The sequence below is a fragment of the Lichenostomus cassidix genome, chromosome 23 (assembly GCF_008360975.1).
Source record: "Lichenostomus cassidix isolate B80296 chromosome 23, HeHo_3.0, whole genome shotgun sequence".
NCBI lineage: Eukaryota > Metazoa > Chordata > Aves > Passeriformes > Meliphagidae > Lichenostomus > Lichenostomus cassidix.
In genome coordinates, this window is record NC_139503.1 from 1,552,023 (window position 1) to 1,568,714 (window position 16,692).

Here is a 16,692-nt window from a genome sequence, read left to right on the forward strand (position 1 = left end):
CAGATGCTTACAGAGGTGCAGGGTGCGGCACCAGCTCCACCCTCCTTTCTTCACATGTCTGTGACAGGACAAAGATTTAGGGAGGCATCAGCGAGAAAAGAGAGAGGAAACTCACAGCACCTGGGGCCAAACCCTTCCAAACCCTTCCAGCATCAAGCAACTGGTGGCAGGATGCTGAAGGCTACATGGTGGCTGTGACAAGGGTCCCAACCTGGCAAGGGCATGGGGGGACACAGCCCCTCAAACCACGCACATGTCCTGGGGTGTCAAACCCAAGGGCACCTTTGCCCACACTGTCACCCCCAAAGGAGTGACCACCAAACAGCAACAGGCTCCAAAACACAGCATCATCCCCTCCTGTAAACCCCTCAGAGCAGGCAGAGCCCCCACATGTCCACGTTCATCCAGCAGGAAGGGGACACTCCAAAGTGACACCCGAGCCAGCAGCCCTGAGGGCACATGTGACATAGTGACAGTCGCCACCAGCCGCACCCACCAGATCCAGGGACTGTCACTCCCAGCCTGCCCGTGCCAGGAGCAGAGCACAGGATGGGTTGGTCCCCAAGGAATACTTTCCCAGTGGAGATCCTGGAAAGGAAAAGGCTTCAGGAACTTTCTGCCCCTTGCCAAGCTGACCATCCCCAGGGGCCACCAGGGGTCCACTGAGCCAGGCCCCCCCCACCCCGCTGCGGAAAGGGGGCACACGCACACACTGACCATTGCTCCGGCTGTCCCCGAGCTCCCCCTCCAAGCCCGGCCCTCCACAGCGAGCCTGAGGCCACCGTCAGAGGGTGACACCGTGGTCCCACCAGCTCCTGTGCCCTTGGCCGGCCGGTCGCTGCCGTACCCCGAGGAGCTCCGGGCCGCGCTGCCGCTGCGCCCGCTGAAGGAGGACGGGCTGCGGGAAAGCGGCACTGCGGGACCATCTCCCTCCCCGGCCCGACACGATGGCAACCCTGAGCTTCTCCCCACGCCGGGGTTGTCCAGCTGATCCACCATGGGGGACGGCGTGGACAGCTCGGACACGGTGCCCGGCTCTGCTGCGGACGAGCAGGTCCATGCGGCGCTGGAGCTGGGATCATCGCCGCCTCCTTTCCCCCAGGCATCCTGCGCGCTGCCAGCCTCCTGCTCCCGGCTCGCCGCTGGCTGCTGGCCGGACGTGGCACTGGCTGTGAGTCCCCCGGCAGGGCCATCGGTCCCCCCGCGCAGGGGCAGCAGCACAGCCCGGCAGCTGCCGCTCCTCTGCAGCTCGACCAGCCGGCTCACCGCCTTCTCGCAGTCCCTCTCGGCCGGGTTCTCCAGCAGGCGGGCGATGACGGTGGTGCCTTCCTCCCGGGCAGCTCCCGCCACACCCGGCCGCTGCGGCTCCAGCACCAGGCGCGCTTTCTGCAGCTCCCCCTGGAAGCGTTCCTTCACCTGCACGATGATCCCGGGGTGCAGCGCCGCCGGCTCGGGCTCCCCGTGGCTACCGGGGGGCTCCTCTCCTCCCTCCTGCCGCGGGGCTGCCTTCCACTTGGGCGCCTCCTCATCCTCGGCCACCTCCAGCGCCGGCGGCTCCTCCTGCGGGGCTGCCGCGGGCATCGCTCTCCTCTTCCCCCTCCGCCTCCGTTTGAAGCGGACCCTTTTTTTGGGAGACAGCGGTGCCTTCCCCGCAGCTTTTTCCTTCTGCTCTTTAACGCAGCCCAGCGAATTCCCCATCTCCTCCCGCTCGGCGCCGGCAGGAAGGCAGCTGAGCGAGTCGCCGGCTCCCGAATAAATCCCAGCCCGGGCTTCATCGGATCAAACGCCCCGAGCGCAGCGTTACACCGACTGCCCCTCGTCGCCGTCCCCTCCCGCCAGCCCTGCCGCCACCGCCGCCGCTCCAGACAGCCATCTTACAGCCTGGGCGCTGCGAGAAGACAAATTCAAAGCATCTCACTGCAGTTCAGAAATCACTTGACCTAAAAGCAGAGGGAGCGGGGATTGGCTGCGGCGTCCTTCTCTCCAAATATGAGGTAATTGGAGCACGGCCCTTGCCAACACAAACAGGGAGCAGGAATCAGGCGGCGGGGAGAGGAGGGGAGTGGGAGAGGGTGGGGAAGAGGGGGATAAAACACAAAACCTAAGGAAGGTTGGCAAAGGTAGAATAAAGGAAGGGGTGGGAAAGAAATGGGGAAAAAAAAAAAAAAGAAAAGCAGGGAGGAGTCAGAGTGACTCGGCATGCACGCCAGCCGGCTCCGCAGGGCTGCTTCCCTCCAGTTCGGGAGGTTTGCTCCTTAATTCTTAATTCCGGGAGCCCCAAAAGCCCAGCTCACGTGCCCACGCTGCTGCCAGGCTCACCCAGTTTGGGGCAAGGAGGGGCAGCTCAAGGTGCCCTGGGGACCTGGCATGGCTTTGGGGACAAGCAGTCAGGGGGTCCCGATAGGAACGGGAGAGTGATGCTGCCCATCCCAGTCTGGTCCCAGTGCTGCCTCTCTCCTGGGGCTCCTGCCCCAAACGCTGCCCAGGTTAGGGGTTTGAGGAGCATGGAGCATCCCAACTCCGCCTGCCAGCTCGGAGGGACCAGGGCAGGGTAATCAAGAGTGGGAGTGAGACAAAAATTGGGGAGCAGAAAGATGGGGGGACTGAACTTAGCCCCAGCAAAAAAAGGAAACATTCAACGAGGAAACTCCCAACGAGGAAACACTCAACAGCGAGCAATCCACAAGATGACTAAGGGAAACCAGTGACCACAAGAGCTCCAGGGCACAGGGAAAAGCCCCCAGGGCACACAGAAAAGCCCCCAGGGCACACAGAAAAGCCCCCAGGGCACCGGGGCACCCTCCTCATCATCACCACTCCAGCTCCCTGCAGAGCTGGAGGTGCCTGAGCTCCACACCAGCACCATCCCAGCCCAAACCTCTCCCGGGGCTCCGACAGCCGCCTGGCCCCAGGCAGCAGCACTGGGATATGGGAGATTAAGAGGTTCACAATGGAGCTACAACCCCAGAAAAAATCCCGTTAGTGCAGCGGGAGGAGGATGCGCAGGCTCGCCGGCACCAGCCATGTCACCCGCCCTGTCCCCCACGCCAGGGTGGCACTGTCCCCTCCCAGCCAGCCACCGAGGGGACCCAGGACTTCACGATATCCCTCTCCTGCAGCAGAGGATGCATCATGGCTGGGTGACCCCAAGGACAAGCGGGGACAACATGCCACAGGCAGGGCCCCAGCAGAGGTGACAGTGACTCATCAGCATCCACAGCCTGCTCGACCCCGGCTGCTTCCCAGGGCCAAAGCCTGGGCAGAGCCTCGTCAGCAGCCTCACACCCAGCTCAGCCCCATGCTGCCACCAAAAGCCTCTCCCCAGGGCACTGCCCATCCTCCAAAAAACACAGTCTTCCAACACAACCTTCCCTCAGAGTCTCCAAGCCAGCGCTAGTCCCGTCTGGAAGATGCCAGCAGTGATCCCACAGTGGGATCCCACAGCCTTGACCCCACAGAGCTGATGCCACACAGCTAACAAGCTGCTGACAGCAGCACTGCCCAGCAAACCCCACATGCCAGCTCACTGCAGGCCACACATCATCCCCCCAAAAGGCATTACAATCAGATCATTTGAAGCTACTAAAGACCCAAAATCCACTTTTCCAAGAGCATCTCCAGCACACAATTGCTGGAGACAGTCCCAGGTCTGGGAGGTTCTCCCGTCCCAGAGCTGAGCCACCATCACCCAGCTGACACATTCCATCCCAGTGAAAAGCCCTGTGGCTGCTCTGACCACCCAAAGGGCCTCGGGATAACAGCCCGTGGCCCCTTCCAAATTTACTCTTCTCCTCCAGAGACTCCAGCTGAGCAAACAGCCCCGGGAGGCCACTGCACACAACCCCCCATTAATGATTTCATTATGCAAATGACGAGGGAAGGGTGCTGCTCTCCCTGCGTGGTCACCATGGCACTGCCATCAACCTCCAGAGCCATCCTGGTGCCGAAATCACCACGGGAAATGCAGGAAAGAAATGGATTCTGCTGCTCCCAACGCTCCCTCCAGCAAAAAAATTCCAGGCCCTACCTGGAAGTGGAGGATGATGGTCCAGATGAGCCCCAGGGTGAGCTTGGGGTTGCCATCTGTGATGTCATCGTTGCGGATATTCACCAGTTTCACCTGGAAAACAGGGAACGGGGTCAGAGCTTTTCCCATCAGCCTCACCCAGAGAGCAGGGGGACCACGCTGTCCCCAGGGCCACCCCAAGCACTCTGGTGGGGAGCAGCCACACAAGAAGATGGCAGCGATGCCACCTTGTCTCCTGGCTCGGGGAGGATTTTTCCATGTTTTCAGCACTCTCCATCCAGAAGTGCTTTCCCAGCACTTAATGGCTTTGCTTCAGCTCACAGAGCAGCATCCCCAAAGCCCCGAGCACTGGTGCATAACTGAGCACAGAGAGCAGGGAAAAGGGGATGACCAAGCTTTAACTCCAGCCTGGCCTCAAAACCAAGCTCTGATCAATTAGCCCTAACGAAGGCAGGAACATCCTCACTCTTCTCCCCTGGGGGACCTCCATGGGACCCCCCAGATGATTCCCTGGCAGGAATGTCTGGGTTAACACATCCCAGCAAGGCCACCAGGCCACCACACTTCAAAGGGAAAAGCTGTTTCATCCGCCAAGTGGAGAAACAAGTTCCCAAGAGCCCTTGGCAAAATGTCTCTATCACGGAGCTGAGGAGGAGGAGGAGGAGGGAGCTGGAAGCAGCTCGCCCTCCCTGGAGTAGGGAATGTGCTCAAATTTATTCTGTGCCCTCAGGCCAGCAGCGAGGGAAGAAAAGTCTCTGCTGCAGCATGAACTGGTAGCATTTATCATCATCATCACCTTGGCATATCTGGGAGCATCACGGCGGGGAGACCTGACCCGACAGGCAGAACAGGACAGCCGGGGCTGCAGGGGTTTCACCTGCACAGCCAGAATGTCTGGGATGCACCCCATGGATCTGCCCAGGGCTGTGGAGCAAGGCTAGGGAGGGAGCCTGTCCCCCAAAAGTGAGGGGTAACAAGGCCATGATGATATCCAGAGGGGTGATGCCACACAGAGACACCCCCAGTGCCAGCCCTGAGGTCAAGGCTGCCACATTTCCCCAAAAGCTGGTGGGAGTTGTGCCCACCTCCACACCCAGGATCTGCCAGGGGAGGGTTTTGGGGTGCAGAAGTAACATCTGCCACCCCCTTCTCAGAGCTGGAGGCTGGTCCCTTTCTCAGAGTTTTTTACTGAAAGAGTGATAAAGTTTTGGAATCGTCTGCCCAGGGAGGTGGTGGAGTCACCATCCCTGGATGTGTTTAAAAAAAGATTGGATGTGGCAATCAGTGGCTTAGTTGAGGTGGTGTTAGGGCATGGGTTGGACTCGGTGATCTTGGAGGTCTCTTCCAGCCCTGTGATTCTGTGATTCACAGTGGTTTTTGTGTGCAGGGCTGGTTTTCAGAGGAAAAAACCCCTAAAAGTCACCCACAATCAGCCCCACAGAGACAGACACACCCCAGCTCGGGCTGACGCTGCTTCTCAACTCCTTCCAAAGCCCCAGACGAGAGAAAGAATCCACAAAGCACCCAGCTCTGCTGGATGAGCTTTCGTCAGCCCTCACCTGTCGCTGCTTCAGGAAATCCAGGGCAATCTGCACGTTCTGCAGGCGGTGGAATCGCATCCTCCCCTTCTCACGCGGCTGCAAGAGAGAGGCAGCAGTTTTAGGTCAGGCTGGTGGGGCTGGGCTGGGCTGGCAGCACCCCACATGCACAGTGACCCCGCTGGGAGCTGTCAGCGTGCTGCTGTGACCCCCTGTGCCCCCCAAACATCCCCGTTCTGGAGGAAATGAGGTCGTTGCTGCGCACAGTCCTGCTGGAAAAAAGGGTAAAATGCCCTGGTGGGATAGGGAGGTGGGGAGAGGTTGAGATTTAGGCTTCTGCTGAGATTCTGAGGGTTTGTGTCCAGGCCTGGTTCAGCCTGTGAGAGCCCAGGGCAGGATCTCAGCCACCCCATGGACAGCCAGAGAAGGTGGGAAGAGGCCTCAAGCAAAGAGATGGACTCAAGCAGGAACAGAGTTTGATTTTTCCAGGTGGAAGGAGAGGCAGGACATGGGGACTGAGGCAGGGACTGACTGCAGGTCCCCACAGATGGCACAGGAACCATGACCTCAGCACCTCCAGCTCTTCACACACAGCAGGGGCTGCTGCCCCAGGAACCTCTGAATCCCTCGGGAAGGAGCAAAGGAGACACCCTGGGCCTTGCCCATCACTGCTGGAGGTGAGGGATTTCCAGAAGTATCCTGAGGGATTTCCAGAGGCTTCCTGAGCCTTAAAGACCATGGAATCCCAACCCTGGGAGGGAACACAGCCCAGGTGCTCCGAGTCACCTTCCCTCCCCAGCCTGAAGGGAAGAGGTGTCCCTGCAAAGGGAAGAGCTGTCCCTGCAGGGGAAGAATTGTCCCTGCAAGGGAAGAGCTGTCCCTGCAATGGGAACACCTCCAGGGCTGCAGGGGACCATCAGGAAGGTGCTGCAGCCCCAGCTCCTCCTGCAGCACCCCAGGGAGGTGACACTGCCCCAAATGACACTGCCCAAGGTGACACTGCCCAAGGACATCGTCACCCAGAGCACAGGGGCACAAAAACCACATCAGGGCACATTTTGGGGTCTGACCCTCACCTGGGACTGTGCTGTGCTGCTCCCACCCCACTCCCATGCAGGACCCCAAAGGTGCTGTGCCCTTTCCATGCAGTGCCAGGTGTGCAGCCGCCCCAGCTGCCCCGAGCAGCCCCGTCCCTGTCCCCTCCCGCCCCGTGGAGGGGACACATGCTGTCACACGGGGTGGGTGGCGGGGTGACACTGCAGAGATAATCCAGCTGCCCCGGAACCAGCGCAGGGAGAACCCCTGGGGTGGGTTTGATCCCAAACCCCGCCGAGCGCCGGGACAACGCTGGATTATCCTGCAGCCAGGGCAGGGCTCGACCTACTTCTTCATCATCATCATCTTCCTCCTCCTCGCTGCTCGCACGGCACCAGGCTGGTGCTGTCACCAGGCGAAGGCTCCGCTGAGCTGGCGGCTCTACGGGCTAGGGAGGACGGGAGGGACGGTGGCAGGAGGGTGGCACGGCGGGGAGACAGAATGGAAACCAAAATGCGACACCCGGGCACGAGGAGAAACGAAATAAAAACACGGGGTGAAGGCGGCTGGGTCCCCAGCGCTGGGATTTCCTCCTGATTTTGGAAGCTGTCTGGATCACAAGCTGAGTGATCCAAGTTTTCAGCCCCCACAAAAAGTGATTTGGCGTCTCCGGAGGGTACGGAGGGACGTAGGAGATCTTTGCCCAGATCCTATTTTTGGGGGAAGCTAAAATAATTCCAGCAATCGGGATCTTCCCGGAGCTGGGGGAATGTGTCAGTCAGAGAGGGAAGAGGAGGAGGAGGAGGAAGGAGGGGGAATTTTACGATGCTCCAGGAGCAGGAGGAGGTTTGCACCAGTGACTGCTGCAAACCCAGGAGCTGAGCACGGGGCAGGAGTGTCACATCTGCTGGGCACACTGCCACAGAAGCAGCTTTTAGTCAAATCCTGCTGTTATCCCTCATTTTAAATAAGGAGCCACATCTGGAAGGTGAAGGTGTGTAAGATTTAGCAGGAAGAGGGCTCTACCCAAAGCACTGTAATCAGGTGAGAGACCAGCCTGGGGAACAGGGGTTTAAGTGAAAAGAAATTGAAAATAAATAAATAATAAATATAATAAGAAACAAAATTATAAGAAATAAAAAAATAAGAAATAAAATATTTTAAAAGTCAATAATAATAAGAGAAACAATGACAGACATTTGGAACCAGAACCACAGTGGAAGAAATGACAGCTGATGGCTGGGGGTGAAGGGGAGCAGGGAGAGGATGGAGGAGGTTTTGGGGGAAAACTCCAGAATCCCTGCCCAGCCCTGGGGACTCACCAGCTTCACTCCTGACAGCACTTCCAGGAGGGAAATGAGGTTGTGGCCATCTCTCAAGTCTTCATAGAGGTCATTGATGTGCTTTCGCACCTGAGGAGGGGAAGAACCATCAGTGATCCCAAAATTAACCCCAAGGAGAAGAACCTCCCCTTTCCCACAAGCTGCTGCTAATTTCACAAGCAAAACCCAACTGTGACACCATCTGTGCTCCAGGCAACCCCAGGATACTGCAGGAAGGGCTGCCCTTCCTGAGGAGGTGTTTTAACTTCTCACATTCCCAAATTCTTCCTCAAAACGCAGCTCCCACCTGGGAGCAGAGGGGTTTTCCACGGGTTTTCCTCTGCTCCTCCCCAAACACCCAGACCTTGTTCTGGGGGTTTTAACCCACTTGGGAATCCCTGGATGTTTTCCCCCAGCAAGATTCCTCTGTTTTTCCCCTTCTCTGCAAGATTTAGGAAGCAGCCAAGAGCTTGGCAAAGCTGGCAGGAAAACACAGCTGGGACACCTAGCGCTCCAACCCACTTTTTTTCCTCCTTTTTTTTGGCAAACAGAGATTTAATTAAAACCCGGCCGACATTAAACAAGAAAGCAGGAGGCAACTCGTGATGCCACGTTAATTCCGCTCAGCAAACTTTGGATCTCGTCTCCACCCAGGAGCATCCTTCCAAAGGACCAAAAAGCCCCTTTTTTCCTGGTGAGGGGGAAGTCAGGATCTCCTCCTTCCCCCTGGGATGTGGGAGGATGCAGAAGAATGGTGTTAAAGAGAGGATAAGGTGCCCAGGAGGGCAAGGTAATAAAAAGGCTGTGTGGTGATGCTACAGTGCCCTCCAAAGGCTCCAGCACATTCCCAGCACAGCCTGCTCGGCTCTGACACACAGGAACACTCAAATCAAACAGCCCTAGCCATAAAAAAAATATAAAAAATTTTACAAGGCATTTATCTGCTGCAACAGACAGAGAGATGACCATTTCTCTGGCTTTTTAACAAAATCCGTGATTCTTACCTTCATCAAGTGTTTGTTGACCCATTTAGTGAAGGTTTTCTTTTGGACTCTGTCCCGTTCATCTGTCAAAAGGAGACAAAGGCAGCTCTTGGTCAGTGGTTCTCATGCAGAAACTCAAACGACTTTGAAATGACGGGAAGAGACAGAGGGATCGCCGCCGGTGCCAGGATGGGCACAGGGAACAGAGGCAGCTTTTTCAGGGAATGGTGTGGGATGGGGCTGCTCACGTGGCCCCAACGTCCCCCTCGGGCAGGGAAATGGGAGTTGGAACAAAATAAAAGTGTTTTTTCTGGTGAGAATAATGATATTTCGCAGAGAGGATGGCTGGGATAGGTACAACTGGCAGCACCAAGTGAACCCACAGTGCCTCCCCACCTCCCCTGCAGGCAGCACAGGGAGGGAAAGGGGGGTTTGCCCAATTTGAGGAGGTGTCCCCCTCCTCTGTCCACTCCCGGAAGGCTTTAGGGTGTTACATAAACCCCCAGATGTCCCATAACTGGTCCTGGCTGGGCACTGCCCGAGCGTGCAATTAGCAGCTTATTCTGCTGCTGTATTTTTGGTTCATTGGATTGCCAGGATTTAATGTTTATTTCTGTCCCTCAGCTCAGCCCTGGCCAGACTCTGGGAGCTCTGAACGCTGCTGGGACAGGGTGACAAGGTGGGTGACATCCCCAGGGGGTCTCAGTCCCCGAGGGGTGGCAGGGGGACAGGATGGGAGATTGGTGGTGACGCTGAGCAGTGACAGGGGAGCTCTAGACAGGCTTTTTGCTCCATGAAAAGAAATAATATCACACGGAAAATGAAGGCAAACAGGTGAAAGGAGATGATCCCACAGGGCACTTGGGGTCTCACCCAGCTCCCCAGGCAGTGAGGGGCGCTCAGGGCAGCCCCAGCAGCCAGCCCTGTGTCCCAAAAAGATTTAAAACATCATCTCCGAGCACAGAGAGATCCTCAGCACTGATCCACAGCACACAACCACGACCACTGCATGTCCAGCCCAGAGGACACCTGGGATATTTCGGGAAACAACAAGCCCTGCTCACCCAAAACACATCTTTGACATCAGGGTCCGCCAGGCAGCAACACCCCTTGCTTTGGTTTTAAGACAAAAAATCAAAAAAAAAGGGAGAAAAGCAGCATCTCCCATGCCAAACGACAGCCTCACAACCCCCTCGTGGGATGGGAGGTCACTGGGGGTCCCTGCACAGCCCCAGGGACCCTCAGGAAAACCTCCTGAGGTCTCCGTCCCCACGGACTGCTCAGCACCACCCAGCACCCTTCCTCTTCCTCAAGCCTCCCCCTGGCAAAGCGGCGCAGACACGTGGCCCAGAGCCACACGTCACCTCCCCGTGTCCCCAACCGTGTCCCCCAGCCACAGCATGTCACCAGGTGCCAAAAACCTCCCTCGCTTCCCATCCCGCCAGGCTCCAGCCTTGGCACAGCATCCCGGCAGCCACGGGAAGAGCTGTGTCACTCCCACGTGTTTTTAGGGATTTTCCTTCACCAGACCCTCCAGAGCCTCACTGCTGGGTCCCATCCCAACTCCGGTGTGGATTCAGGATGGATAAATCATGGATAAAGCGTGGATAAATCCCATATTCCGGGTGTCCCCGGGGCTGGGCGGGAGGTACTAACCGATGCAGCACATCCGGCACACCAGGCAGGCGCTCAGCCGCCTCTTCTCCCCCAAAATCTGCCGCCTCTCCATCATCCCCAACCGGGATGGCAGCGCTGGCTCCCGGCAAGCCGCAGCTCCTGGGCAAGGGTCTTCTCCTCCCGCTGCTCGCCAACCTCGACCCCGGCGGGTGTGGACGGGCGAGTTGTGGGTCACAGCTCCTCCCACCGAGCCACTTCCTACCCCCGGTGTCCCCAGCCGCTGTTCCTCCTCCGCGGCATCGCCACCAACCTCACCGTCCCCGGTTACTCCGGGTGTCCCCAGCCCAGCTCCGCGAAATCCTCACCGGCCCGCTGTCCCAGCGGCTGGCAAAGCAGCTTGGAAAATCCCCAGCAGGCAGAGCAGGGCAGGGCAGGGCAGGGCAGGGCAGAGCCGCTGCTCCCTCCAGCACGTGGAGAAGGAGCGATGCCCGGCGCGGCTCCCGCTGCCCAAATCCCGGCGGGATCGGGGTGCGGACACCGGCTCTTCCCGCAGAGCCGGGCACTGCCCGCCGGCCGCCTCTTGGCTTGTTTTTCCTCGTCTTGTTTTCCAGTTAATTGCGCCAGGGGACAGCAGCGGGGACAATGCCGGGCTGTTCTCCGCGCTGCCCAAATGGTGTCCCCGGAGCGGAGCGCAGCGCTGCGATGTGGCCCCGCTTGGCACGCGGGGAGATAACGGGGGCTGCCTTATCGCCGCCTCTCTTCCTCTTCTTCTAAATATAATCCCCTCTGCAGCCCTTCTGCCGGCTGACGGCCCGGCAGGGAGGGCGACAGGAGCCTCGGGAAGGTGGGAGGACATCCCCGAGCATCGCACGGAGCACGCGGGGACAGAGGGACAGAGGGATGTCACCGCGTCGCACACGGACAGCCTGCAGCCAGCCGCCTCCAGCTCTGCGTCCCAGCGGTGCTCACAGGCCTGAGGCTCCTCGGCGAGCTCCCTCTTCCCATGTCCGGCAGGAATTTGGGGTTTTCCTCCGTTTTTTTTTGCCCAGACTCACCACCTTTGGGTGTTTCCCGGGCTCTGACCAGATGACACCTCCCCAGCCCGGACCCGTGCTATCTGCTGAGCTAATAATAATGCTGGTTACTGCTTACTAACAATATTAAGGCATTGCAAGCTTATCTCTGCCGAGCTAATCTTTTCCAGAGTCACCCTGACGAATAACTTGTTGCAATCCCCCCCATGCTCGTCCCCTCCCTGGTCCAGCAGGGGTTTGCTGGCCAAAGCCACCCTGTCACCAGCCAGGGACAGCCAGCAGAGGCACAGCAGGCAGGTAGGGCAGCGCCAGAGGGAAGGCTATGGGGGCTAAAGGAAATCTGTCCCACTCCAAAGACAAACAAGTGGCAGGAAAAAGGACCTCAGACACAAGGCAAAGGCTGGTGGCAGTGACACAGGGAACACCGTCAGCCTCTGCAGGATCACACGTGGTTTAATTCCCTCCTCACCTCCTCTCCCAGCACTGCTCAGCAGCGTTCAGCTCACCACATCCCCAGCAATGGGGATCCCAAAGGAACTGGGGCACGGCGGCACAAATCCCCCACGGAGGGGGAGCATGAGTGGCTGCACAAGGGGAAGGTGGGTTTTGGGGTTTTCCCTCTGCTGTCGAACCCAGCTAGTGAGAGGGAACAGGGAAAACCATCCTGCTTGGATGGTTCTGCTTCCCAGCGCTCCAAAACCAGAGGTGGGAAGAAAAACTCCCACTCCCCATCCCGCTGGACCTCAGCATCCCCAGGCACTTTCCATCATCTCAGGGAAGGCTCCCAGAGGAACTGAGAGCCAGAGAACCCCCCAGCAGCACCACAACACCCTGCACAGACAATCCCCATCCCGTTTGCCTGCGGCAACCTCCGTCCTGGCAGCCTGCCTGTCCCCAGCAGCTCCCAACACGTCCGGCCAGGAGCTGCCGCTCCCCCCGGATCTCTGCTCCATCATCGCTGGCCTTCCTCGCTGTCACACTCCATCCCTCTCCTGCCTCAGGCTGTTGCCACAGCCCAGTCCCACCCCAAAAACCAGCAGGAAAAAAGGTGTCTGGCCAGGCATCGTCCCTAATCCCAAACCTGGCTTGGCATCCTCCATCCCACTGACACCTCGGAATGACCTTTTGCCACCCTAGTGAGAGAACTCAGTGGGGTTTCATGTCACCCAGCTGTTCCTGGGGGTTTCATGTCACTCAGAAGCTCCAGGGGGTTTCATGTCACCCAGCAGCTCCTGGGATAAAGTTGGGAAGTGGCTCCCAAACTTTCTGCTCCTGTTAAATCCAAAGGAACCCAGACAGGGCACTGCACTGGCTGAGCTCACAGAGATCTCGAGGACATCTCTGAGATCACACTCAGAGTTTTTCAAAGTGGGATTAAACAAGAACCAGCCATGGGGTAAAGGAGGGGTTGGTCACTTAAAAATGCCAAAACTCCAAATCTTTAAGCGTTGAAACCCACTGCTTTCCCTTTGAGGCAAACAAAGAATGGGAATGCACAGGGGCTTTTTGAACCTGGCATTTTTAAGGGAGAGGGGGGACATGCAAAAAAAAAAAAAATCTGGCTGGCTGAGGAGCACAAGGTATTTAAAACATGCTGGCTGCCAACTTGAGAGCTGACATAATCCATCATGACAACAGAGCCAAGCGAGCAGGATTTACAGAGCCTTTCACCCAGGGAGAGGAAACGGAGCCTGATTCAGCCTGGAAGAATGCACAAGAGATACCTGCGGTGGAAAAGTATCCAACAGCAGGATATTTAATGAGGGAGACACCTGAGATGAGGTGATGCAAAGGAGAGCAGGGCAGATGCTCAGCAGAGCTGGGTGAGCATCAAAGAGTGAAAAACCTGCTGCAAAATGACCTGGCTCTTCCAGGATTGGGCTTTGCCTGCCCTTTTCTGGGAAAAAGTGATGAAAAAAAACCAGATATTGAATATACTTGCAGTGGGATTTTTTCCAAAAGGGATGGATTTGGGGGGGATATATCCCTCCAAGCAGGATGAAGCAGCAGATCAGCTTGGGTAAGAGATAGTCCAGTTGGGAAGCTCCCAAACAGAGCCAAAAACACCACTGGACAGCCGTGGAGATTAATCAAGTGGACAGGTCAGCGGGAGGAATTGCAGCAAGGCTGGGTTTAGTGGGTGACAGGGTGCATTCTGCAGGACGTGTTTGTGCAATTCCCTCTCCCAGTAACTCAGAGGGAGAAAGGAAGAAATGTATCCCAAAGCAGCACTTAGGGAAAAGTCTGCGCGCGGGAAAAGTCCCGCCCCTTAGCACGGAAAAAAAGGGAAAGAAAAGAGGGAATCGGTCATGGACGCGGGGCAAGGGCCCCATGCGGAGGCACAGGCGAGAACAAGCACGGCTGGGAAGAAAGAGAGAGGAATCAAAACAAACAAATCCCAGGGGGAAGAGTTCTGGACGGAGAAGGAGTCACCAAGACCTCGGCTGGGGTTTGGAGTTATCCCACACCCCTGTAACGAATCCTCGCCCTCCTTGGGCAGTCATGTGCGAGCCCTATTTTGGGAAACTGAGGCAGGGTCAGCCCCAGCTGCTCGCTGAGGCCAGGAGAAGCTGCCAGGGCTGTGTCTTGCCGGCGCTGTCACCGAGAGGGGTGGGAAGCCACCGGGGCGGAACGGGGAGGCAGAACCCCAGCCACGTGTCGCGGGATTGCGACAAAACGGACAAAAAGCAGGCAAAAAGCAGGCAAAAAGCAGCTTCATCCCCAGCCAGACCCCCCTCAGCCCAGTCACTCCCAGCAAAGGGCGGTGAGGCCAAATTTAGGCACCCAAACCTCTGTGCCTCCTCCCCACATGGGCTCAGAGCCCCCAGGATTGTCCCCAATGCCATGTCCTCCTCCCTCCTCCCCGCAGCCACGTCTGTCCTTGTCCCTGTCGCCGCCACGGCTCCTGGGGAGGGAAAACAATCCTTGTCCCCGTCACGCCAGCCATCTTAGCGCCCCCAAGGAACACCCACCTTCCCTGCTCCGGCTCCTCCAGTACAGGACGCCGGCGATGCCCAGGACGTGGCTCAGGACAAAGGCAGCGGGCGGCAGATAGGAGCTCTCCGAAAGAGGCATCGCTTCCTATTCCCGGCCCGTTATCCCAAGCCTGCCTCCGAGTTTTTTCCTCCCGCTGGAGCCCCGCATCGCCGGGAGGGTGAGGGGATGGGGGCCGAGCCGCTGCCTGGAGAAACTTCCAAAACTTCCTGCCTGCGCCTCTGCCTGCAGCTGGCTGCGTCCTGCTGTTGTGTCCCCGGAGCTGGCAGGGCTTGGGACAGCCAGCGCCGCTGGGACTGGGAGATTTGGGAGCTCCAAGAGGGGGCGGGTAGAGGGAGAAAAGCGAGCGTCAGGCCGGCTCAAACATCTTTCCTCCGAGTTCTCGCGGCCAAACTTCGTCCCCCCCCGCTTCCCTCCCCTGCTTGGTGGGGAGAGACGTCATCTCCTCCATATCCATTCCCAGCCCCGCTGGAAGGGAGCCGCGGCCGAGGGGATATCGGCGGCGGCAGCTGCCGTGGTGGCACGGCTGCAGTGTCCCCAGACTCGTGGGGGGCTTGGGATGGGGACAGAACCTCGGTGGGTGACAGCCAGCAGCGTCCCCTGCCAGCAGACAGCCAGAGGTGCCAAGGACAGCCGGCTGGGACATGGAGGTGGCACTTCCAGGGGCTCCTCGGGGACCTGGGGCTGGAGCCAGCACTGCCTGCTCGCAGGAAGCTCTGCCCAGCAAGGGGGTGACAGCAGTGGTGACAAAATTCAGGCTTCTGGGAGTTGAGACCACGAGCACATTGCCATCACCCTCCCTGGATGCTCTGATTGACACCACGGTTTACACCCCAAAAGATGCTCTAAAAACAAGAAGTTTGTGCATTTCCCCACCCTTCCTGCGTCCTGCTCGCCCCCAGCATCACAGATTCTGCAGCTCAGCCCCATTTACCAACGGTTTACACCACGCTGGGCGTTACTCAGAGTTTCAGCTCTTTTCGGAAACGCTTCCGCCGCCGGCGGTACCAGGAACGGCGCGGGGAAACCGAGAGCAGCCCCTGAGCTGTTGTAACCACAAGCGAACGGGGTGGGGAGATCCCACAAAGCCTGGATTGATCTCACAGCCCATCACGTCCCCCTGCCAGCTCCAGAGGGAAGAAACTGCCTCTCGGATGGGAAGCTGCACGGAATTAAAGGATCATTTTTTGCTGTTGCCTTTGCCAAAGGGCTCGGACAAGAGAGGGTTGTTCTGCTGGTGCTCGGGGGAGTTGTTAAGGTGAGGGTGGCACAGTGCAGAGCTGAAGAACATCAGGCTCGCTCAGGATTTAGTGGTGGGAGAGCTGGAGGAGCTCCAGCTCAGGGTTTACTGACCAGGGGCCAGTGCTGGAGCAGATGCCATCCCAAAGCTCCTGCTCCAGATTTGAGAAACCCCATGAGAGTCTCACCCAGGTGCAAACAGAGATTTATATTATATTTATAACCCTTGAGCAGTTCCCCAAACCCAACAGCCACCAGCTGGTCAGGCACACAAAGAAAATCATATCACACAAAACCTGACAGACCCAAACATTGCCTGAAACATGAAAAACTGGCAGAGAGTGCCCAGAGAAGCTGTGGCTGCCCCTGGAAATGCCTAAGGCCAGGTTGACAAGGCTTGGAGCAGCCTGGGATAGCAGAAGGTGTCCCTGCCTATGGCAGGGGGTGGAATGAGATGACCTTTAAGGTCTTTTCCATCCCAACCATTCCATGATCCCATAACTGCATCATTCCCTGGATCTCCTGCAAACCCCACATCTTTTGGGACAACGAGATGGGTGACAGAAAATACAGAATTACCCCGGGGCTCGGCGCTGTTGCAATATTATTTTCCAGAGCTCCATCCCTGCCTGGATGAAAAATATCCCAGCATAGTTTTCCTCCAAAGCCGTCTGCTTTCTGTTAAGGCTGCAGGAGGAATGAGCCACCACGAGGCAAGCATGAGGCCATAAATGGGCCCATGGTCCAGCCTGAGTGGGGCAAAGAGCCTCCTGTGGGGCAGGTGAGGGCTGGTGAGGTGATGGAGCAGGAAGCAGGAGTTTCTCATATTCCCTCATCCCAGCTGCATCCATGGGGGCTCAGCTGCTCCTGTGCTTCCTGCACGGAGGGGCTGATAAAATGTGC

General features: G+C 57.8%; 1 protein-coding gene across 35 annotated transcripts in view; it reads right to left on the minus strand.

The window, feature by feature from the left end:
* Positions 1 to 16,692, minus strand: part of MACF1 (microtubule actin crosslinking factor 1) — a 134,720-nt gene that overhangs the window by 95,183 nt on the left and 22,845 nt on the right. For 17 of the 35 annotated variants that reach the window (XM_085081229.1, XM_085081232.1, XM_085081227.1 and 14 more), the window contains exon 1: positions 718 to 1,833. In XM_085081229.1, coding sequence (XP_084937355.1) covers positions 718 to 1,698 — 981 coding nt within the window. In that variant the 5' untranslated portion in view covers positions 1,699 to 1,833. Of the gene's footprint in view, positions 1 to 717; positions 1,835 to 4,027; positions 4,121 to 5,586; positions 5,665 to 6,949; positions 7,049 to 7,922; positions 8,013 to 8,926; positions 8,989 to 10,561; positions 10,744 to 14,528; positions 14,925 to 16,692 lie in introns of those variants that run through there. The other 18 variants (XM_085081259.1, XM_085081260.1, XM_085081256.1 and 15 more) reach the window with 7 other exon arrangements.